General features: G+C 42.8%; 1 protein-coding gene across 2 annotated transcripts; it reads right to left on the reverse strand.

Annotated features, from left to right (window-relative positions):
- Window positions 1-498: 498 nt before the first annotated feature.
- GTF3C2 (general transcription factor IIIC subunit 2) lies at window positions 499-23,400 on the reverse strand. 2 transcript variants are annotated; one of them, XR_001602947.2, is made up of 20 exons: window positions 23,112-23,400; window positions 14,592-14,862; window positions 14,109-14,430; window positions 13,253-13,532; window positions 11,382-11,476; window positions 10,709-10,786; window positions 10,464-10,562; window positions 9,148-9,375; window positions 8,847-8,958; window positions 8,521-8,629; window positions 7,417-7,442; window positions 7,102-7,231; window positions 5,234-5,378; window positions 4,967-5,128; window positions 4,683-4,770; window positions 4,290-4,418; window positions 3,863-4,015; window positions 3,604-3,711; window positions 2,788-3,316; window positions 499-1,989 (listed from the first exon to the last, which is right to left on the reverse strand). XR_001602947.2 is itself a non-coding variant. In XM_016209569.2 (19 exons), the coding sequence occupies exons 2-19, from the start codon at window positions 14,836-14,838 to the stop codon at window positions 3,098-3,100; spliced, it is 2,730 nt and encodes a 909-aa protein (XP_016065055.1). In that variant the 5' UTR covers window positions 14,839-14,862; window positions 23,112-23,400; the 3' UTR covers window positions 499-3,097. The 2 variants fall into 2 exon arrangements, 1 of the variants encoding a protein (XP_016065055.1); XM_016209569.2 differs by having other exon boundaries at window positions 499-3,316.
- Between the last annotated feature and the right edge of the window lie 1,242 nt (window positions 23,401-24,642).

The raw sequence follows: 24,642 nt of genomic DNA on the forward strand, positions 1-24,642 counted from the left end.
CTCAGGTTCGACTCCCAGTCAAGGGCACATACCTGGGTCTCAGGTTTGATCCACCTGCAGGAGACAACCAGTCAGTGTATCTCTCTCACACTGATGTTTCTCTCTCCCCATCCATCCCTCCCTTCCACTCTTTCTAAAAATCAATGGAAAAATATCCTCAGGTGAGGATTAACAACAAAAGTTTGTAAACCAATGGATTAGGTGATTTCCTAATTACCTTTTACTGCTCCAACATTCTAAAATTTTGTGAATATACTGCAATATCCTCCTTAGGGAGGTAGAAACTCCTACAAGATCCTTGGCAATAGATTTGTCAGCCTGGCAGCCTTTACTAACTATATCCAGGGAGCCCACACTTCAGGAGACAGCCATACCTGATTTTTTTTCAGGCTCTCTACCTGGCTAGCTCCAGCCCCAAATTTACTCAACTTTTATATGATTAAGGCAGGGAGAATCCTGTCACAGATACTGGAGAAACACAGTAAGGAAGCAAGAGAATTCAATGTCACAAACCTTTAAAAGCTTTTACAAGCAAAACACCACAATAGAGTGGATTTACACTAGTAAATAGACCAAATGTGGCAGATTGGAAAGTTGTACTCTGAAGTCAGACTGTCTAGGTTAAAATCCCAGCACCATCACTTAGTTATATGATCTTATTCAGACTGGTTAACCACTCAGATTCTTACCTTTATCAAGTAAAATGAAGCAATACCTACATCATATGATTAAGCAACATATGCAAAGTAACCTGAATTAGATCAAGTGCTTAAAAAACACTTGTTTATCCTTTCTTCCCTCTTGGGAACACACGGGAGAATAATTTTTACTGGAGAAATCTGGGAAGCTCCTTGGTGAAGGTGGAATTTGAGCTGGAACCTTGAATGATGAATAGGACTTGGGTGATGCTAGAAAAGGACACTCCCAGAGGAGGGACTAGTGTGAGAAAAGGCACAAAGGAAAAGTGCAGAAACCCATGGATAGTATAAAGTAGATATACTGGGAAGGAAGGTTAGAAAGGGAGTGGCCTGGAGAGAAAGGGTTTATCTTAGAGAAAGAGATCAAGGGCTGAAAACATCTCCCTGATTTTCTTTTGGAGGCCAAGATTGGGGCTGACAGCAGCAGGAGCAGGGTTGCCAGCACCCACTTACAGCCTCAACAGCATGGGTCCTCAGGTCCCATCTTTTTTACCACTAAAAGTGGGATTTCAATTCACTCAATGTCAAGGGACTACTGTGTAGAATGAGCAAAACTTCTCTGCAATGGAGGGCACTTCCCTATCAATCAGTTCAAAAAGAGAACTGGAACAACCTGAGCTGGATCACAATAGGATGGTGCAATACTTGGCTCCTTTGCACTGACGTGGGTTGTGGTTCCTCTGCTAATGGTCTGGGTTGCCTCCAGGTCTGCTTCCTCTTCTGCACAGGAAGGAAACTGAAGTACTTGATTCCTTTCTTAAAGGAGGTTTTCTGACATGATAAATTCCCTACACTTAAGAGGCAGAAAGCTATTCCCAGATATCTGGCTAATCAGTCGAGAGTGCCAGAGGGCTTTGTTCCAGGTAGGCACTACTCTCTACTCCCTTCAATAGCAGCTGGCTATGACTTTTTCTCTGTAATAGTTCCTGAAGTCATCTGATTACTTACCCCAAACCTCAGATTGTACTATTATACATTCCAAAACTATGGTTTGCCTATTTCTCATTGCTGGGATACATCCTTGCTTAGGGAGCAGTATTGCAGTCACTGAGTCTGAAGCACCCCAAAAAAGGATTTTAACAAGATGAGCTGTAACAATACAGCAGGTCCTCAAATAACATTTCATTATAACATTGTAAGATGCCATAGGAACTTAAATCTTATTTATATCAACTCACCTATGATAAAACTGGTTTCATTATATGTCGTTTAAAGTCACAAAACCTTTTCCTGGTTGGGTTGCTCCGTTGGTTAGTGTCACCCAGATACATCACGGTTGCAGGTTTGATCTCTATAGTCAATGCACATACAAGCAGCAACCAATGAATGCATGCGTAAGTAGAACAAAGAAATAAATTTTCTCTCTCTCTAAAAATCAATACATAAAAAAAAAAAGCCGCACAACCTACTGATGATATTAAGTGTGGACTTACTATACATTACTGTTCTTGGGTTCTAAATATCTCCTATATATAGGGTTGAAATAAAGTAGCTAAAATGTTTAATAAGTTAACAATGTGAAAGTATCATGAAGGATCAAAAATCATGACGTGTAAAAGAATGGTTAAGGTAACTGAAGATATTTAATCTAGAGAAGAAAAGACTTGGGAAACACGATAGCTATTTTAAACACTTAAAAGGGCAATCACAGGTTAGAATGACTAGATTTACTAATACCCATGGTAAAATCTATAGAGGTATACTCTCTGACTGGATATAAAGGAAGATGTTTTAAAACATGACTGTCTAGGAGTGTTCAAGTAAGGTCAGATGACCAATGATCAGGAATATTTCCTACGCAGGAGCAAGTAAGATCTGAGCCACTGTTCTATTGGTACTGTGTTTCTGGTGTTCCTCAGTTGAAGAACTATTATAAGCATCTTCAGTCCAATAAATTACTACCACCATCACCCCTCCCCCATGGGCTTGCATGTTGGTTACTCTAAACAGGAAGCTGGGAAGGCAGTAATATTGGATCCTGGAATATAGTCAGACAGACGCCTTCATGCAGATACTCTTTCCAGTTTTCCAAACACCCACTCACATGTGGTCTCAAAAACACCCAGTACCTTTACTTAGCTTTACTCACTTCACAATATGCTCAATATGAGCAATTTGACTCCCAAGCCTAGGTCAGGCCCGAGCGCTTCTTGTGGGCCAGTTTTAGGCGAAGGAACCTTGAGAGCTTGTGGAGGGCAAGCCCCCCCCTGCCCACAGGGGGCTGTGATGACAGCTGAAGTCAATGGAAGGAGAGGTATCTAAGGAGTCCTGGACAGGCAGGTCTAAAGGTCCAGGCCTGGCAGCATCACTGTCCAAGAAGGCCCCGGTTCCTATGGTCTGTGCATGGGGGCCATTTGTTCTTGGCAGACTTCATTCCAAGGGTCCTGTGTGGAGCACGACTAGGGACTGGGCAGAAGACGATGGCTGGTTGGAGGGAAACCAGGCCCTTTAGTAGGGGAGGACGGTTGGAACACAGCACTGAAGTGGGCTCGGCTTTCAAGTTGCATACGGTGGCCCAGTGGGGAGGTGAGTCCACGGACAAAATGGATCCGAACCAGCCCTGACTGCCCCCCAGATACGAGCCATCCATAGGAGTCCAGGTTTGGGCTGAAACGTACCTGTGAAGAGAATAGAAAACAAAAGAGGTGCTCATAGTTGGTGTTTTAGGATGAGTCCTAGCTTGAGAGCGAAAAACACGTGCCAGAATCTGAAAGGATAGGACCAGGAGTGGGTGAGAGGTAGGAATGAGAAGACAATGAACAAAGTTAAGGTCTTAAAGATGAGTTGCCAGAGCTATTTTTCCTCCTAGCCCTCTCTGTTGCTTTTCATCTCCCATTTCATTGATCACAGGTCCAGAGTTGGAAGAAAAGGAGAGTGAAGGGTGGAGAAGCAGCAAGGTTCTTACTTTATGAATAGCCTCCAGCTGCAGCCTGTCCAGGCAGAGCTGAGAGTGCCCCTCTCCCTCCTGCATACGCAGCATTGGTTCTCTATGGAGCAGATCGTGGAATGAACCCTGGGGAGGGGAAGTATAATAGGAGAGAGACAGTGAGCAGCTTCTTAGTTTTGCATCTTTGTGCTGGAACTCTTTAGGATTCCCTATTATATAAGGAATAAGGTTTTCTACGTTTTCTAGTGCCACACCCATTCTCCTGGCCCCAATTTACCAAATCTGTATCTTGAAAGAGCAAGTAGTGATGATTGACCGTTTCGGCGTAAGTTCGAGCCTTGGGAGGGTTGAGGGCTCCAGATGAAGCAGCAGAATGGTCTCGACCTTCAGGACTATCCTGATATGGCATCAAATCTGCTTTATAGATAGGCTAGAAAGGAGACCATGAGATTAGGTTTTATAAGACTAGATAGAACGAAAGTAAAAGAGAGAAAATTGGTTTGTGGCAGGACAGACTTAAAGATGAATAAAGCAGTATGTTTAAACGTATGTGCAGATGAACTAGGGTAGGGAATATTATGTGCAACTCTGTACCAAGACTCCCAGGGATAATATCAGGGCTGGGAGATTTACAGTACTAATTTGGGAGGTCATGTGGATTAGGACCTAACAGATGGTACTGCATTAAATATTCATATACATACAAATCTTCGCTCTACAGGTCGCTTGACAGTTATTGGGTTCAGTGCCATATCAGGCAATATAGCTGCAATGAGCTCCCCCGATGTATCTCCTGCGGCTATTGTCCCAAGCCAGTCGGATCCTGAAAGACTCTAATAAGAGACAGATTTCTTTCATTCATCCATCCATCCATCCATCCATCCATCCATCCAATTCTGTGAACCAGTAATAACTGCAGTCTCAGGGGGAAGAGACACACACACAAACAAAAATGAGTTTATCATAACCCACATCCCTGATGATACAGCTACCACACACCTATCTTCTTTTATCCAAAACTACAGTCTCTTCCTGACCACCACTAGGTGAGTAAATGAATCACTTTCCTGTGTAATGAAGATTTCGGAGAGGCTCACCCAGACAGTGCCTTTCCGAGGAGCAGTGAAGTAGGCCTTGAAACCAAGGTAACCAGCATCAATATAATGAATTCCACAGAGTCCATAACTATAAGAGAAAGAGAAAATGAAACCTTCCTTTTTCTAAGATTAGATTCATTTCTTCTCCCCATGTCCTTCCAGAATTCAAACTACCTCTGTGAAACAAGCCTCAACCCTCCTCTCCCCACAATAATCTGGCACACTTTGCACCCCAACCCCTAGGGTCTGTCCCCTGAGCTTCTCCTATCTCCACCCTGTCATACGAGGCATAGCAGTTGTCCTGAGCCACAGTGACACCATTGTAGGGGAGCAGCCAGGCCAGCTCTGTACTCAAGAAGCGCTTGATAGAGTTTATTGGTTCATAAGGTCGTCGAAGGTCCCAGAATTTGATTTTCCGGTCGCTCCCTGCAGACACTATGAAATGACTGTGGAAAGATGGAAGGTGAGGGAGAAGATCAAATCTAAACAAGTCTGAAAGAATCAGCTTGTCCCAGCTTCACCCCCCACCTCCACAACTCTCCTATTCCAACCTGTTGGCTTTGCACCACTGAAGGGTACGCACAGCCTGGTCATGGGCTAGGAAACACTGGAAGGGGTAGAGCTTCAAGGAGCCATCGGAGAGCCGTATCCGCTGCAGTGGTGAGTTAGTGGGAAGGTTCCAGAAAACCACCATGCCTGAGGTAGGGGCAGAATGTGTAGGTATTAAGGTAGGTTGTCTCTTCCTTGCTCTAATTACTTTCTCTTCTACCCTCAGACCTAATCCCCTATGAAATGACATAAGGATCATGATTAGCTAGTCAACATTCCCTCCACAGTTTAAAGACTCAACCTGATTTTCTTTTTAATATATCTTTATTGATTTGAGAGAGAGGAAGGGAGAGGGAGAGAGACAGAAACATCAATGATGAGCCACCCATCAATGATCAGCTACCTCCCGCATGCCCCTGATGGGACCAAGCTCGAAACCTGGGCATGTGCCCTGACTGGGAATCCAACCACAATCTCCTGGAACCTGGGTTGATGCTCAACCACTGAGCCACGGCTGGCCGGGCTCAACCTGATATTTTTAGTTCCAATTCTAAGTAACAAAAAAGTAATATCTTAGTCTGGGATCTGCAGTTGAAAGGTAGGTTGAATGCACTCAGTAGCCTCTACTTCCTACTAAATAAAAGTAAAGAGATTTTAAAAGAACATAAACCCTCTAGGACAGGGTTGGCAAACTATAGCCCATGTGCCAAACATAGCCTGATGCCTGGTTTGGTAAATAAAGTTTGACTGGAACACAGCCACACTCATTCATTTACCTAATGTCTATGGCTGCTTTCACTTTATAATGGTGGAGTTGAATAGTTCCAACAATAGCCAAAAACCCAAATAGCATAAAATATTCAGTATCTGGACCTTTACAGAAATATTTGTCAACTCTGCTCTAAGACAGAGAGAGCAGGCAAGGAGCCAAAAGCAACAAAATGTAGAGAAACAGAAAACAAACTAACTTGGCTGACCCAAAACAAGTTGACCCCTGACCAGGCTAGCTGTGGAGGTGGTAATAAAAAATGTAACTGTGATAAAAATAAAAGACAAACTAAAGAACAATAGAATTTAATAAATAAAATTTGGGAAAAAGATAGGTAGCTAAAACCTCTTTTATACATATACTCAGGAAATGTAGCACTTATGAACTTTTCTTGAAGAAACTGTATTGATAGTGAATTACAGCTAATCAACGTTAGTAATTCAGCAATGGAGGAGGAGACAGATGAAAGGACTGGTAGAGACCTGTGATCATTTCAAGAAAAAATCAAGATTAAATAACTTGGGAATTAAGACAGCAAAACAGTATCAAGTTTCATGTACCTTGATAATGTAAGAATAATATCACCAAAAGAAACACAATAAGAAGATGGTGGGAGAAATGATAAGAAGAAATATAAGAGTGCTAATTTTCTTACCTCCCCTTAAAAACAACCTAAAACCTCCAACTACTTAATGTTATTTGTAATCTTTTATTTTCCTTTCTAATCTTAAAAGTATCTTTAAGGAACTAATGTTTCTATGGTAAAGGAACATTTATTGGGAGCTTAGCTAATCTTTCAGCTTCACTCGTCTTTTTTTCTATAAAATTAAAGTATAATTAAATGTAACACCTTTTCATTAAAATCACCATGGAGTATGATCCCATTTCTTTTTATCTTTATATATGCATAAAGAACTGCAAGAAATCATGTTCATCTACTCATTTTTCTGAACAGAAAAATTCTACTTTTTTCCTTCTTTGTATTTTTTTTACATTGCCTGAATATTTATAACTATGTAATGCCCAACACTGAGCCAAAAAGGAAACAACTTAAAACAAGCCTAAAGAGCAATAATTCTTTAGGTTTTGTTTTGTTTTTACCATTATAGTATCCAGCAGCCAGGTGGTGATGGGGTCGGGTGGGCATCCAGGCCAGGCTAAGGCACTGACCACACTCAGAGGGGTCTGATGCTTGCACAGACCCCACCTGAAGGGTTGCCACACATTGTGCCTGCAGGGACAGAAGAGATGGGACTAGGGTTAGGGATACTTACTGTTTGGAACAAAAACTCAAATCAATGTTCAATTCAGCAGGAAAGGAAGATCTCTCAGAGTTAGAAAGAAACTTGTTATGGCATCAATAAGGGAGGCTCTAGAAGATGGAGTCTCGGGTAAGGCAGCAGGTTCCATACTTACCTTATAGATGGCAGGCTTCATTGCATCTGTGAGGGAAAAAGAGCAGAAATGACACTCTGGATCCAGAGGACTGAGGTTCTAAAAGCCCTGCTCTTAGATCAGCACCCTGCCCTTTCAATAATGACCTTCCCTTACACTCTTATCTTTCTACCATCAAATGTACAAGTCCACCTCTCTCTGCCCCATCTTCTTTCCTCCTATTATACCTGATAGTATCCTGCTTATCAGAATGGCTAATCCCTCCACTCTGCTCCCTTCTCATCGTCTCCCACCTTTTCCAAAACTTTGCTCTTTGGTTACCCATTCACTTTCTCTCTCCCTACTAGGTTATTCTCACATTCACACATAAACACACACTATTATCTCCTATCTAAAGCAACCAAACAAAACCCTTCCTTTACCTCCAGCCACTACTCTGTTACATGTTCCCCTTCACAACCAAACTTCCTGAAAGAATTGTCTATCCATTCTATCTTTTCTTCCTCACCTCCCACCCCTCAAGCCACTCCTCCACCTGATCACCAAATATGGGCCTTCTCAGGGTTCAAACCTAGGTGCCCTCTTCTTTACTCAGTACAGCTGAAAAACAAGTAAATTCAACAAATAGGAGCTGCTTTCCCTGACCCCCTCCTCTTCTTGCTCATCTTTAGCTCTACAGTCTCTCCTTCACTTCACAACAGAGAGAGTGTGTTTCTATGTATGTGGAGCGGTGGGGACAGGAGAGGCTGAGGACAAGATTAGGGAGGAAAAGAGTATGGCAGGGGAGAGTGGCTCCATCTGTCAGCCTCAGCCTTTAGCAGCTCTTTACACAGCCAATTAACTGTGGCAACCAAAGAGGCCTGAGAGTACAGGGGAAGAGGGAAGAGAGGGAGATAGAGGTAATGTGCTAAGAGCGCAGTTGTAACTCTGCAGAAGAGTACTACTTGTGGGCTGCTGAAGAGAGAGGTCAAGAACAAAACATGTGAAGTCAGAATGGGAGCTGTGACTGTGTAAGGCTTTGTACTAGAGAGACTGGGCCTAGAGGAGTGCCAGGGGAGATGAACAGGTCCTATAAAGCTCTGGCCATGGCAACAGCAGCCCCATTCTCCTTGCTGGGCTACTCACCTGGGGGCTGCTGTGCTAGCAGGGCCTCAGGATGGGGCAGACTGAACAGCAGCACCTTCCCGTCTGAGCAGGCAAGAGCCAAGAGACCCAACCGAGGCAGGAGAGGAGCCTAGAGGGTGAGACCAGATCTGCGCTGAGGCTTGCTGCCTTCAGGAGCCTCTCAGAAAACTTCTGAGGTTCTGGTCTCTGAAAATATGATATGGAGTTACTAGAAAAAATGCCATCCACCACTCTCCAAACTCCATTCCTCCAACTCTGGGAATACCCAGGGTCTCTTTGTTCTGCCGCTGAGTCCCAGGGCCATCACACAATCAACTGGGAGGTACCTTCCGAGGGGTTCCTGGAAGTTCCCATGCTCCACTGGGGCAGAACTTGAGGTCCCAGATGCTGCCGTGGTCACAAGCAATCCCATAGACAAAGTGAGCCCTGTTGCCAGGACTGAGGAGAGAAACCATGCGAGGAGAATGGGTAGGAAGAAGGGGTCTAGGGCTGCCAGAGCCTATGTGCTCCCCTTATTTCTACCCAATCCAAGCCCTTTCCACCAACCCCAACCCTGCCCCTGCCCAGCCCCCTCCTTCTCTCCTTCTCAAACACCCTCCCATGGCAGTGTCCCAGCCCCCACCTCACCAGCTTTCTTGCTGCAAGGTCCCAAGGCCCCAGAGCTGGAGTAGCCCAGGACCCGAATGAACTTGGCTGAGTGGATGTGTCTCATTCATGTCAGGGCTGGAGAAAAGGGCCACGTACTGCGAGGCTGCTGCCCCCTCTGGCACTGGGCACCAGTCCAGAGCCCAGAGAGGTCCCCCTGTGAAGAAGGACACGTCCCAGCGCTCTGGATGTGCTGTGATCGAACTAAATCTAGGGAAAAATCAAAGATGGGATGAAAAAAGGAGTTAATAAAAGGTAATAAGAGCTTCATAGGTGAATGGATAAACTATGACACATCCAGACAAATGAAGTGTTATTTTTCACTAAAAAGAAATGACTTATCAACCCATGAAAAGACATGGAAGAACCTTAAAAGCATATTACTAAGTGAAAGAAGCCCATCTTAAAAGGCTAATACTATATGATTCCAAATATATGACATTCTGGAAAAGGCAAAATTATGGAGACAATAAAAAGATCAGTGATAGCCAGAGGTAGGGGTGAAAGGGATGAATAGGTGGAGCACAGAGGACTTTCAGGGCAGTGAAAATACTCTGTGTGATTCCATGATGATAAATACATGCCATTAGATATTTGTCCAAGCCCACAGAATGTACACACCAAGAGTAAACTCTAATGTAAACTATGGACTTTGAATGATTATATGTCAGTGTAGGTCATCAATTCTGCTGGAGGATGTTGAGAGTGTGGGAAGCTATGCATGTGTGGGGGCAGGAGGTATATGATAAATCTCTGTCTCTTCCTCTCAATTTTTCTGTGAACTTAAATTGCTCTAAAAAGTTAAGTAAAAAACAAAAGATAATGAGGACAGAATGGGAGCTCCACTGGGAACTAGTATGAACTGGCTTCAGCAAGGGCCAGAATATCAAGAACAGTGTACAGGTGAGAACAGTCCTAGCCATCGATTGTATCTTCCTCCTTTCCCTCCCAAAGTCATTCTAGTTCTAGCTCACCTTCAAAGATGTCAGGCTGTGCATTCTGGTTACTACAGAGTTCTTTCTAGGGCCAGTCTATCAGGGTCTATCTGAGTGGATATGACCTTGTAAACAGGTTTGACCCTCAATCTCCCAAGCTTCCCTCAGTCGCCAGCAGCAACAAGCACTACAAATTAGAGTGGACCGACCAGATCTACCCAGGACTCCAATCCTTGGAATCAAATGGACCAGCATCAAGGGAAGAATAGGGCCAATCTGTCTTCCCTTTCAACATTCACTTTTCCTATTTCTGTCTCCTAGAATCAGAAAAAGCGAAGCAATCCCTTTTGATGCAGTCTTCACCTGTTAATTCGATAGAGTGTGCCATCTTCAGGAAGTCCTTCACGTTGTACAGAAAACAGTGGCGACTTCTCCTCCTGGGGCAGGTAGGGAGCTGCCTCACTAGGGGAAGGCAAAGGGAACAACAGCCTGAATCTGGAAGAGTTTCTCCCATCCCAGGATTCCCATCTTAGATCTAGAGTCCTCTGTCATCCTTCTGTCTCCAGTGGTATTGCCCCCTCTGCTTCAAAGATGTCCCTTCAACTTACAGTTCAGATAACAGGTGCCACTTCCAGGCTAAAGGAATCCATTCTGCAAACTCCCAGTATGAATGCTTCTGTTCCCGGCTAGAGAAACAAAGGAAGCATTAATAAAAGAGGAGATAAATTCTAGAATAGTGCTACCCAATAAAACTTTCTGTGATGATGGCCCTGACTGGTGTGGCTCAGTTGGCTGAGTGTCATCCCATGCACCAAAAGGTTGTTGGTTTGATTCCCGCTCAGGGCACATGCCCAGGTTGCAGGCTTGATCCCCCGTAGGGGGTGTGCAGGAGGCAGCTGATCAATGTTTTGCTTTCAAGTCGATGTTTTTCTCTCTCTCTCTCCCTGGGGGAAAAAAAATCAATTAAAAAAAAATCTTCTGTGATAATGGAAGTGATCTATTATCTGTCCAATACACGAGCTGCTAGCTGGCAACTTGAAGTGGGGCTAGTGCACAGAAGAAACTGGACTTTTAATTTTAAATGGCCACATGCAGCTAGTGACTACCATATGGGACAGCACAGCTCTAGCGCTCTTGCCTCTGGAGTAGTGCCGTTTATGAATGTCTTCAGTGTTCTGCCCTGAGAGTGCCTTCTGTCTTTCCCACAGCCCTGCTTCTAGATCATACTTTGCACTCCACCACCACCCTTTCACCCCCGGGGCCCCATTCCCCAAGCCTCACAGGTCCTTGGTGAGATGGAGGCACTTCCAAACAGGAGCCATGATGTGATTTGATAAGCCATTGGGAGCCATTCCCCGGCAGTGTGACTTCTGCTTCTAGGGATCAAATGAAGAAAGTGTAAGGGAGAGAATTTTATAGGCCAGAGAAAGTCCCCAGGACACAGCTTTGCGAGCTTTTACTTTTCTTGGCACCACTTCCTCTCTAACCTTGGCCCTACCAGAATCTTAAAAGATTTACGTTTCAACCATTACAATGACTTCTCCACCTTCTGCTCCTACTCCTCCACCAAAACTGCAAAATCTGTTATCTATTTTTTGATCACTTTCCTTGACATCTCTGCACTGAATTCAGAGGACTTCCACTTACTTCTTGACACTCCTGCTCTACGGAGCGGTCTCTCCTTACTCCTCCCACCTTCCTAATATTCCTTTGCTCACTCTCCCTCCTCATAGAGTTGGTCCATGATGATATTTCCCAGAAACGTTCTGACTTCTTCTCAACCCTCTACACATGCACTTCTGGTAATTTCACCCCATATTCCATCATTATACCTGATTATCAAGTTTGACTACCATCACCTGTTTATCAAGTTTACATTTTAGTAAACACAAACTTTACTAGGTTTCAACTTTTCTACAGACTCTAGGCCCATACAGTGGTGTCAAGTAATATTAGAGCCTGAGGCAAAAGGAAAATCGGTAATACAGTTCCTGTCTTTACTTAAAATTTGGTACTTTGGTCATTATAGATTTCTTAAATTAGTTTAGATTTTTTAAAATGTTGTATCAAATATTTATCTTTATTTCTGAGGTATTTGGTGCTCCCTTAAATGTTGCATTTAAGACAAGTAAGGCACTGGTCCCATATACCACATGACTGGTGACCAGATGTCCCCAGGATGGCCCATGGACCACAGGCACCTCCAAGTCAACAGTCAGAAAGTGAGCGCATCACCTGCCCTGGCCATCTTCACCCCTCCTGCGTTCCTCACACTTCCTGTGCTCGCAAGTTCAGTGTATGAGAATACCATCGAGGCTGGAAACTCCTGCTCCTTCCTTTCCTACAACTCTCAAGTGCTGTTAATTCTCTTATAGTCCTCTGGAATCTGTCCCCTCCCACCCCTGCCCTCGCCTTCTCTTCTGTCATTGCTGGAGTCAGGCTCTCAGTATCTCTCACCTAGATCACTGAGGCTGTCTTTTAACTGTCAACTGCAAATTGACCTATTTTCCTAACTGACCATGTTATTTTTCTACCTAAAAACCTCTGTTGTATAGTTTCTATCTGGGATGACGAAAAGGTCTTGGAAATGGATAGTGATGACAGTTGCACAACATCGAGAGTGCGCTAAATGCCAGCGAACTGTACATTTTTAAATGATGAGTTTTCAGTGATGCATATTTTACCACAATTAAACACACGCCTTTGTTGGCTCCTACCAATCTTAGTCCTTTTGTCCTCTCTAGTTCTACCTCCCCACCACTTTACCTCAGGCCTCATACTGCAGCCTAATCAATTTGCCTTCCAAGACCTAGTTGAACTATCATTCCTCTGTGAAGCCTTAAGCAGTTAAACACCCCTCCCGTATATGCCTAAAACATTCTGTTCACTCCTGGTTTAGCACTTATCACACTGAACTATGTGAGGCAGGACTCTGCCTTATTCACATTTATGTTTCCTAACACAGAACAGATGCTCAATATATGAATAAATAATCTTATTTGCAGTCTCAACTGTATTTGAAGCTTTCCCTTTCTTCTTTTACCTCTCTTGGCCATCACAGTTACTAGGCCAAAGCTTTCCTCTGGGCACCCTCTTGGTCCCCTAATAATCCTACTATTTCCTCCATTCACTTTCTTGTCCATTCACGTTACCCCTGCAGTGGATCCTCGTGGGGTGCTTCGGGGCACGGCAGGCTCAGGGTCAGATGAGCTCTCACTTGGGACCTCACTTTCGTCTCCATCTTCAGTTTCAACCTTGAGAACAAAATCTTCATCTCGTGCGGTGTCATCCTCTTCACCTTGACAGGCTGACTGTTGCCGGGTTTTCTTTGGTTTGGTGGGGCTGCTCACCTTGGGGCTCTCAGGACGGGACACTGGAGTAGGCAGGGTTGTTGAGAGCTCTTCAGCCAGTTCCTGAAGATACAGAAGTGCCCTGTGGGATAAGGCAGAGTCAGAGCCATACTCACAAACACTTAACTAAGAGCCCACTTTTCCAGACACTTGGCTGATTCTTATTTCACTGGATCCTCCCAGTGACCCTGTGAAGCAGCTATTAATTTCCCCTTCCCTTTTGATAGATGAAGAAACAGAAATCCAAGAAAGTTAAGTGACTTAGCCAAGATGATTCAGATAACATATGTGGGATCTAAACCAGGTCTTCTGACTCGAAGTCCCAAGCACTTTTCACTCTACCACAGTCAAAAGTCACTGATGGCAATGGAAAATAATGGAAAGGCATGTATATCGGGTGGAAATTGCAGTGAAGACCTGGAGGAAACTGTGAAAAGTGTGATAGGATACAAAGTACAGGAAGAAACCTCCTGACAGACCAAGTTAGGAAGATTCAAGTTGCTGTGGTAAAAGCCAGAAGATTGCTCAAGTCCCCAGAACCCTGACACCACCCCGGCTTACCTGATGCCTCATCATAGTCTTCTGATCTCCCAACAACCGACCCACCCTGATTCCTTTACCGCAACCCCCCTCCACCAAGATGTGCCCCAATCCTTACACTTGGGCAGCCCTTCGGCGGGGTCGTTGCCCAGGTGGGGTCTCAAAGTCCTCAGGGGGCCTCTTTGGAGGTGGAGACTCTGGCTGATCTAGGCCTTTTGACAACTTCAGCAGTAGCAGCTCTGCCTTGGGCTTTCGACCTCGTTTCTTAGGCATGGGGGTGGATAGAGGGTTGGATTGATCTAAGTGACCAGGAACCAGAGGGGCTGATGGAGGATTAGGCTGTTGGGGCCTTTTTGGGCCTTTCCGTGTCCTACCACCTCTCTTCCGGCCAGGCTTTGAGGCCCTAGGCTTTGAGACCTTTGACATCTCTGAAGAAAGATCTGTAGAGAAGAATACGGGTCTATGAGATGGGACCAGAGCTCAAGCCTCTTTAGAACAGACTACATCATACCTAGGTTTTTAAGACCTTTGGCTCAACCTGTTCTCTTTCATTTTAAGCTAAGCACAGGGAGAGAAAAAGATGAAAAGACAAGGTACATACCTTGCTGTTCCAGCCTGGCGGGGCTTTCCTGCTCTGGAAGAAGCTTTTTATCATCAAAAGAATCTTCAAATCCAGACAAAGTGGTAGGCAAAGACACCTCTGTGGAAGCCTCTGTACTGGTTGTTTCTGAAGTGGTCTTGACATCAAGTTGGTTTAGCACCCCTTGTCCGGGAGAGTCTACTACAGTCATATTCCCCACGGGGCCGGCCTCCCCCAGGGCGACATAGCCGACCCCGCAGGTATCCATCAGCACCCCCTAAAATGGCTGCTCCTGCACAGACACATACAAATGAGAAGAAGGCAAAAGCTATTTGTACTGGCTCAGATTTTTCTACTTTCCTCCCCTCACCGCCCCTCTCGCAACGAGAAACCTAAGCTCCCTGATCATTCATTCATTCAACGGTAATTACTAAACATCTTCTATATGTCAGGCTCTGTTCTAGGAATTGGTAATATGACAGTAAGCAAGATAGACAAGGTACCTGCCCTCATGGAATTTACATGCTAGTAGAGCTGATAATGAACAAATAATAAAAAAGCCACCATTTATTAAACACTTGCTATGTGCAAGCATTGGACTAAGTGCTTTAATTACATTATTTAATTTAAAGCTCATAAAGTTTCTTGTAATAATATTGCAGTGAATGCCTAAAGCTAAAATCTATCTTTGCAAATATTAGTCAAAGAACAGATTTAAAAATAAGTAAAACAGTTCTCTAGTGCCCTGTCATCAATCTTTCACCTGGGGGGAGGTGCTAGGCTTTCAGACAATTCAGGAACATCCTACTACATTAACAGACTTTTCCCTGTCCTGGCCAGGTAGCTCAGTTGGTTAGAGCGTTGTCCTGATGCGCCAAGGTTGTGGGTTTGGGTTTGTTACCTGCAGGTCAGGACACATACAAGAATCAACCAAGGAATGCATAAATAAGTGAACAACAAATCTCTCTCTCTCTCTTTCTTTCTCAAATCAATAAATTAATTTTAAAAAGGGAAAAAAAGAGAGACTATTCTCACATTAAAGAATGGGCTAAAAAATGGTCATGAATCTTCATTTTCTTCAAACCCAGGAAATCAGATGTGTATCCAAACCAAAGTAAACTGACAGAGATAAGCAAAGCTCTGACTCCCAAACCAAAAACCTGAGCAACAAAGAACTCTGCAAAGGCACAGTTTTCGGCCACAAAAACCTTCTCGTCTGTTACAAAGGGGGAGAAACAGCTCAGATCTGGGGAGGGAACTCCTCATAGGTCTGCATATGTCTTAAGGATAAAGAAATCATCAGCCTCAGTAGAAAAGTTTCCTCATGCAAATACCATAAGAAATATCATACAAATTAAAGTTCACAACTGTCTCTCTTGAAGAAGCTACAGTCAAAGCAGATTATGAACTATAACAGCCAACCCTCTAACTCAGGTACTAAGGACACAATATAATATCATGTGCTAAAGATAGAATATAACAATGCCAAAGTAAATGGAGGTGAATGACAATCTACCTACATTGTCCTCTGGTAAATAGCAAGCCCTGACAGAACTGCTCCATTCAAAATTAGTAATAAACGAAAAGGAACTAAATGGAATCTAAACATAGATACTATTGGGGAGGGGGGAGAGACACAAACACATGAAAAAAATACACAAAAGCACCCATTCAAAGAAAGGCTCCAGAAAACTGAAAAAAATGTTCTAACAAAAGCTTCTACATTTTCAAAATAACCCAGACTATGAAATTCAAGAAACAAGAGATCAAGGTAGAGACAAAACAATGGCAAGGTAACAAGTAAACTGGCAGTCATAAGGAAAGAAACTGAGTAAAAGAATAAAATCATAAAAACGAAAACCAGAGAAGTAAAATGTTGAAACTATACATGCTGAAAAGAAAATGAGTAATATGAAGGATAGGTTTGGGGAAAACCACGTATGCCCGGCTGGCGTGGCTCAGTGGTTAAGCATCAACCTAGGATCCAGGAGATCGAGGTTCAATTCCTGGCAGTCGGGGGCATGCAGGAGGCAGCCAATCAATGAAGACTCTCTCATCATTGATGTTTCTATCTCTCTCTCTCCCTCTCCCTTTCTCTCTCTGAAAACAATAAAGACATATTAAAAAAAAAAAAAAAAAAAGAAACCACATAGCTTACAAAGAGATAAAGGTGACGAGAAGGTGGTATAGACAGAAAAAAGTGGGAAGCCAACATAGGAATAATTGATGTTCCTAAAGAGAGAAGAAAAATGGAAACAAAAAAACCCTACAAAAATTTAACAGAGGAAAATTTCCTGAAATTAAAAAAAAAAAGAATACTTTCATGTAATAAAGGAAGACCTCAGTCTACAGATCCCAAGGGCTTACAGTGTAAAAGGGCAACAAAAACCAATAATCATCAAGAAATATCTTAGTGAAAATACTAAATTTCTCCTACAAAGGGGGAAAATCAGGTCAGCCTCAGGGCTCTCAAAAACAACTGATTCTAGAAGATAAAGAAACAGAAAGAGGATCAAGAGAATTCTTTACTAACGGGGATATCAGTCATGTAGAAGTAACTGGATGACATTCTCAATATGCAAGTTTCTAGGAATTTATAATTGATGCACCCTTAATTTTTTAAAAATCTACTTGAAGACCTGCTTTAGCCAATGAAAGATAAGTCAATATAAAGAACTTTCTAATGGAGAAGTTGTGGTATTAAGATTGATAGTAAGCATTTAACACAGTGGCACATCAACTGAGTTTATTTATTTTTTAAATATATCTTTATTGATTTCAGAGAGAGGAAAGGAGAGAGGGAGAGAGGGAGACAGAGAGAGAGAGAGAGAGAGAAAAACATCAATGATGAGAGAGTCATTGATCGGCTGCAGCCCGCAACCCGGGCGTGTGCCCCGACCGGGAATCGAACCCTGATCGCTTGGATCCTAGGTCGATGCTCAACCGCTGAGCCACGCCCGGCCGGGCACATCAACTGAGTTTAAACAACCATGGTAAATACACCTATAAAATAGACTCTAACTTAACATTTTTAAAAGCCCCACAATGTAAAAATATTAGTATTCTAGGTGTAGTGGACTAAGAAAAAAGAAGAAGTATCCTAATTTTGTTTCTAAGTTTGGTAAATTAAAAGCATATAGTTGCTATTAATACCATTTGGATGTTTAATAGAACTAAAAAGAGTACACCATATTGCTTCCAAAATACCCTGTAGGCCACAAGAACCAGAAGGAATTTTTTTAAAAGACCGCACAATAAAAGATTAAAAATAAAAGACACATACATACATACACACACACACACACACACACACACACACACACACCCATAAAGATAACAGAAGATAAAACATATTTATTAAATAATAAACATATATCTGATAAATTCAGCCATTAAAAGAAAGAGGATTCAGACTGATTTTAAAAGCCAAACAAACTATATGCTTTTAAAGAGATATCTAAAACAAAGGAACTCAAAACGCTGAAAGCAAAAAGATGAATTAAAATATACAGGGCAAATATAAGCAAAAAGAAAAAAGGAGTTTTGATGGTAATAGCAAAGCTGAATTCAGGGAAAAAAGTATTAAATGGGACAAAAAGGGAAGCACTTTATAATGAATAAAACTTCAAGTCATATAAAAGGTATAAATATCATAAACCTTTAGAAATCAAATAACATAGCATCAAAATATATAAAGCAAAATCTTCAGAAAATACAGAACTACTTCCTTTAATCATGGGCAGTTCCAGCAGGTAACAACAAAGAGAATGTGAATAAAATGATTATTGCCCTCTCTATTGGCCAAGGTTCGGTTGCATAGAACAGCTTCTGCAATCAGAATGTGACTGAGTAGCCCTAGCCAGTTTGGCTCAATGGTTAGAGCGTCAGCACGCCAGCTGAAGGGTCCCGGGGTTCGATTCTGGCCAAGGGCATGTACCTGGGTTGCAGGCTCGATCCCCTGTTGGGGTCCATGTGGGAGGCAACCAATTGATGTGTCTCTCTCACATTGATGTTTCTCTCTCTCTCCCTTCCTTCTACTCTCGCTAAAAAGCAATGGAAAAAATATCCTCAGGTGAGGATTAAAAAAAAAGAAGAATGTGACAGAGTAAGTGGGGAAGACCCTTCTCTGGCTCCCAAATCCAGAACCATTCCACTACCACAATCTGCACCAGCAAAATGCATACTTGCTGGCCTGCCCCTCTCCTCTTTAGCCTCAGGTCTAAACTTGAGCTCTTCAAGAGCGCATTTGATCAGCAAGACCTAAATCATATTCAGAATCCTGGATGGTAAATTTCCAGGAAATGAAATGTCTAGCTTTTTGGGCTCTCAAGTGGAGGCTGCTCATTCTCTCACATCCCACTTACCCCAGGGTAGAAAGTGGGATTAGTGTCTTCTCAGTTCCTCTCCAATGCCACATCTTGACAAATAGTCCTTCCGCTCTTGTAAACACCTTTTCCTTTGAAGCTTGTAACATTTAGCTAAAGTACTGCTAGTCACTCTTCTGTCACACCCTGGACCCTACCGTCACATTAAACCTTTTAACCTCCAAAATCACTTAGACATCCACTATCTGATCACAACCTCCCATCATTACAGCTAGACGGCTCAACTACTACCACTGTATCTATTCTTCGTATCTAGCCACTACTCATTGATCTCTCCAATTTCTCCCTATGGCAGCGGCCACATGCAATTGAGCTTAGATTTCTTTATTTTACTCAGACTCTTACTGACATCATGAACTTCCTTTCTTTCTGTCTTTTGTTCCACACGTCTGGCAAAATTTGAGTCCTGGGTGAACCAATCATGGATCTTCTCCACTATGTACATCTAAACTGCCCAAGTGCTAGCAATCACACTTTTTCTCTTAGTCACTCCCACGCCTTCTCTCTTCCAATGTCTGATCCCTGGTTCTCAGCAGAGGACTTTGCCTGTTTTCTGAAACAAAACCCAAAGCCATTAGATGGGAACTATTTCGATTTCTTGTCAAGTAGCCTAACCCTCTCTGCATCTAAACCCTCACCCACTTTCTAAGGTCACACCTTCCACTAGCGTTCTAGCTCTATTTCCCCCGTAAGGAAACCAGAGTCATTTATCCTAGTCCTTTCCATGAACATCTACATGTTTACAGTTCTCATCTTACCACACATACAATTAGCCTTCAACCTACATTCCTCCTCCAACTAGTAACTTCCTCCTCCATCTCACAGTCAAACTTTTGAAAGAGTGGTCTGCCCTTACATTTTAATAAATCTGCTTCCTCCTAACTAGGATATTGTCCCCAACTCATCCCTGAAGCTAAAATCATCAGTAATTGCTGTCAATTAATCCAACTGACACTTCTCAGTCTTGTTTAACTTGACCTCTCAGCAGCACTGAGGGTACTTACCATTACTTTCTTAAAAACATTCTCTTTTCTTGAGAAGCAATTCAAGTGCAATAGCCTTCCAGATTTTTTACAAATGTTCCTCAGTCTTTTACAATGTCTCACTCACACCTATTTGGCAACTTTTTTGCCTGTTTGCAAACTCACCTCTTTTGTGTTTCCAAAGCATTCAACTTAGTTTGCGTTCTTTTCTTTCTTTGAATTGTTTTTATAGAACTTTTAATTGATACCAAATACTTATAAATATAAGTAGACTACAAAGAACAACAAAATATTTGTGTATCTCCCATGTTTCAACTTAGTTTTAATAGAGACAACAATTTCTTCGTACTCAAATTTCTTTAAAATTTAAATATATAACACCAAATGTAATGACAAACCAACTGACATAAACAGATTTGGGAACCAATACAATGACACTTGGCAAGTAGAGTGATCAGGCCTATAGGAGAAAAGCCTATGCAGCTTCCAGCATTTAGTGTGCCATGGGCATCAGCCTGTATGCTTTACAAATAAAATGGAGAATGTCAATTAACATAAGAAAGTTAAATGGAGATCAGTCAAGAGAACTTCAATACTATATGTCTTAAAATTTTCCGTATCAGTACGCATATATTTATCTCATTCTTCTTGGTTACTATATGGTATGGTGTTCTATAGAATTAATAGTTTATTTAGATATTTCCCATTTAAGGACAACTGGGTTACAATACTATTACAAACAATACTGCAATGTATATTCTAGTACAGGCCTCTTCATTAATGAGAAATTATTTTTCTAGAATGATCATCTAAAGTGAAATTCTGTATCAGGTTGAAGGGTATGCATATTTTAAAATAGATACTGCCAAACAGTTCACCAAAACAAAAACCAATTTATATTCCCACTAAGTATACATAGCCATTTTACCACACCCTTGCCAATCTTTAATTTTTGCCAATCTGATGGGTGAAAGAATTCCTCCTTTTTTAATTTTTATTGACCTAATAATAATTGAATTTCTTTTATATGTTGGATATCTATATGTCTTTTATGAACTGCCTGTACATAAAATTTGTCCATATTTCTATAGGGCAACTTGATCTTTTCCTTATTGATCTGTGGAGTTATTTACGTTGCAAATATTTTCTCTTTGTACCTACTTTTAACTTTTGCTTATAATGTTCTTCCTAAACTGAAATTAAATTTTATAAGTTCTCAAACTTCTCCCTTATGGCTTGTTTTGTGTCTTAAAAAGGCATTTTTGCCTTAGCCAGTTTCGCTCAGTGGTTAGTGTTGACCAGTGGACTGAAGGGTCCTGGGTTTGATTACTGCCAAGGGCACAAACCTCAGCTGCAGGCTCAATCCCCTGCCCCAGTCAGGCGAGTGTGGGAGGCAACCAATCGATGTGTCTCTCTCACACAGATGTTTCTCTCTCTCCCCTTTCCACTCTCTCTGAAAAAGCAATGGAAAAAATATACTCGGTGAGGATTAAAAAAAAAAAAGAAAGGCATTTTCTATCCCATTGACATAAACATATCCTATTTTATTTTCTTCTAATACTTTTTTCTAAATTTGAATATCACATGTAGCTTTTTAGTCCATCTGGAATTTTCTTATGATAAGAAATATTTGTATTTATTTATTTCATATCTACCGTCCCTGAAAGTTTCATAAAAATCTTGACTATCTGATTCACTTTGTATCCAGAACCTGCTACATGGTAAGTGTAATAATTAACCTTGTTGACTGAATGACTAACTTCTCAAGGTACAAAATCCCTTTTAAAGATTCACTTCTTATAGAAGGGTTAGTGGTTAATTCCATTTATGATTTCACAAAACAAATTTTGGACCTAAAGGATGTTTAGTAAATTTGGACTAGAGTTTATAAAATTTTACATTTGCACCCCGACTTGTCTGGTTTCCAAGACACTTCACCAACTGACCTCAGCCAAGGAAAATAAATAACACTGTTCCTTAAATATGGAATTACTTTAAACTCACTGTTTGGTCTAACATGTTGTTTCCCAAAGTGTTCCTATGGTACAACTGATGGCATGCAAAATGATTTTAGTGGTATAAAAATGAACAATTTTATTTGACTGGTTTTTTTTTGGTTGTTTTTTAAAATGTATTTTTATTGATTTCAGAGAGAGGAAAGGGAAAGAAAGATAGAAACATCAATGAGTCACTGATCGGCTGCCTCCTGCACGCCCCCGACTGGGGATCAAGCCCGCAACCCGGGCATGTGCCCTGACGAGGAATTGAACCTGATCGCCTGAATCCTAGCTCGATGCTCAACCACTGAGCCATGCCCGGCCGGGCGACTGTTTTTAAATTGCATAAAAAAATATGTAACAAGCCCATGAAATATGATATCATAAGTTCATCTATATTTCTTAGAGAATATAAATAAATTTAAATAAAACTATTAAGAAAACAATAGTCCAGTTGATAACAATGGACGGCAAAAAGTGGTAATAGCACAGGAATGACTTAAGTCTGTGTAGCAATATGCCGCTGTGGCGAAGAGGCTTGGCCATACCCTACACCACTCTAGCCAAGCGCTGGGTGGGGTTGAAGTCGTCATCTCTACCTTCCCCAGCCAACTTGCCACGGGAGAAAAGGGCTAGACAGGGAAACGTAACTGGCCCTTGACTGCTCCAATGAGGTTGCAGCGCGCGGGGCACAAGCCCCAGGGTTAGAAGAACCTCAGCGAGGAAGAGGCTGGGCCACAGCAGGAGGAGGTGGTTGACCCCCAACTACTGTAGGGGTGCCCACCTGCCCTCCCTCAGTCCCGGGCATGGGAGCAGCTTTCACTGCTAGCCCGTGCCTGAGGCCAGCCCTGAGCTTTCTGAGGTTGAAGAGTCGACTACGGTAGGTTCGCAGAGTCAAGGGAGATAATGTAAGCGGCGCCGAGGCCCGGACACAGGACGTCGTGGTACGGACACCGCGTCGGGGAAGAAGACAAGACCGTGGTTAGCAGAGGTGGGGGATGCGCTCTTGCAACGGTGGGTAAGAAAATGGGGAGCATGATGGTTCTATAGCAGCCCAGGGCTGGAGGTCGCAATGCTCTGCAGAGAGGGAACTGCGGAGCCAACATTTTAGAGCTACCTAAAAGGGAGGAGGAGTAATCTTGGGGGCCCCCGCACACCCCACGGCTGAACACTCACCCTCACCAAAGTCCTTCCGGAAGTCCAAGTTCGAAGATGGCGCCGCCCGTCTGGTCGCGGCTTTATGACGTAATCCTGTAGCTACTCCTAATTGACGCCCAACCCCGGCCGCCGCTGCCAGTGCACAAGGTAAACACGTGAGTTTGGTCGGGAGTTTGTGCCCGAAGTTTTCTATTACACTATGTATTCCATAATGCAATGCGGCGAGAGTTCCCGAGCCCTTTCGGAGCGGACGAAGCTCCTGGGCTTAGCGGCGCGGAGGACGCTGCTTGGCCTCATGGGAATTGCAGTGTCGGGAAGGTAAGATCGACGCCTGCGCGGTGATGGTCGCCGCGCCCCCATGGGTTCCCACGCGGCCTCTACGCGATACTCGAGTGTGCTGGTTTTCCGGAGCGCTGAATCCAGGATTTTCTTCAAGACTACTGGGCCTGTGGCGGGCAGTGCCAGGCCGGATGTGAGTCTTTACCTGCAAGCCTGGCGCCGCTTGAGCCAAAGACAGACTGGGAGACAAAGGAATCATTGCTACAAGCCGCCAGGAGGTGACTCCGGCCTCTGCCGCGGGGCATTACCCCGCCCTGCCCATCCCAGCGGATCCAACCTCTAGTGAAGTCAGGGATGAACGCGAGACAGAAGGCAATGAAAGGGAACTTGGGAACAGGACAAGAAAGGAGCAGGAGGAGTGGGGACCCTACTCTCGGGAGACTCTGGCTTGCACCCTGGCCCTGTTCGGATGTGCTCCACTCCCTCACTGGGAGGTGGGATGCGGTGAAGAAAGAATGTAATAAATTCTGCCTTTCCTGAAACACTTAAAGAAGTCTTATAAATTTCACGCGTCTCCACAAACCGAATAGGAGAGTTTAGGATGTTATAAATACGTGGGAGGGGTGTGGTAAAACCTTTCTCTTCCCAATTTCATTAAACTCCCTTGCTTACCAAAACATTTAAGAATGGGAGGAGCTAAGGTTTTTGTAAACTGGAATAAAGGGTCTCTCACCCACCCCCTCTGTGGCTTAGGACCAACTCCTTTGTGAGCGCAAAGTTTGTGCAGTTGAGGATTGGTTCCCCAATACATCAGATCTTAAATGCTTTTGTAGTGAACAGATCGGTCTCTTCATTCCTGTTGCCTCAGATTAGGCTATCTTTGACTGAACAATTGCAAAATCTTTTTATATTAATATATTTGTTTTCGTAATAAGATATTCACATGGCTCAAAATTCAAGCTAGAAAAGGTGAATAAAGTGAATAATCCCACCTCTGTCTCCAGCTTCCCAGACCACATCCACACAGGCAATCAGTTTCTTGTTACAAGTCCAAGATATTTATGTAGTTATATACATATGTAAATACATATATCTTTCCCCTATTCAATTCAAACAGCAACTACACACACTTTGCTGCTTTTAACTGAGTCTACCTTGGAAATTGTTCCATTTCCATACATAAAAATTTCATTTTTTGTTATGATTGCTTAGTATTTAATTATATGAATGTAGTAAAATTCAATTAGTTCCTTATTAATACTAATGGGTA

Source organism: Miniopterus natalensis, chromosome 13 (assembly GCF_054644295.1).
Source record: "Miniopterus natalensis isolate mMinNat1 chromosome 13, mMinNat1.hap1, whole genome shotgun sequence".
Taxonomy (NCBI): Eukaryota; Metazoa; Chordata; class Mammalia; order Chiroptera; family Miniopteridae; genus Miniopterus; species Miniopterus natalensis.

Excerpts from the sequence above, each read along its gene's own strand:
- GTF3C2 (XM_016209569.2), bottom strand. The coding sequence starts at position 14,838 with ATGGATACCTGCGGGGTCGGCTATGTCGCCCTGGGGGAGGCCGGCCCC. Across the intron at positions 13,533-14,108 it reads CGCCGAAGGGCTGCCCAAGT|GGCACTTCTGTATCTTCAGG; the intron begins GTAAGGATTGGG and ends CTTATCCCACAG. Across the intron at positions 8,630-8,846 it reads TTCCAGGAACCCCTCGGAAG|GCTCCTCTCCTGCCTCGGTT; the intron begins GTACCTCCCAGT and ends CTCACCCTCTAG.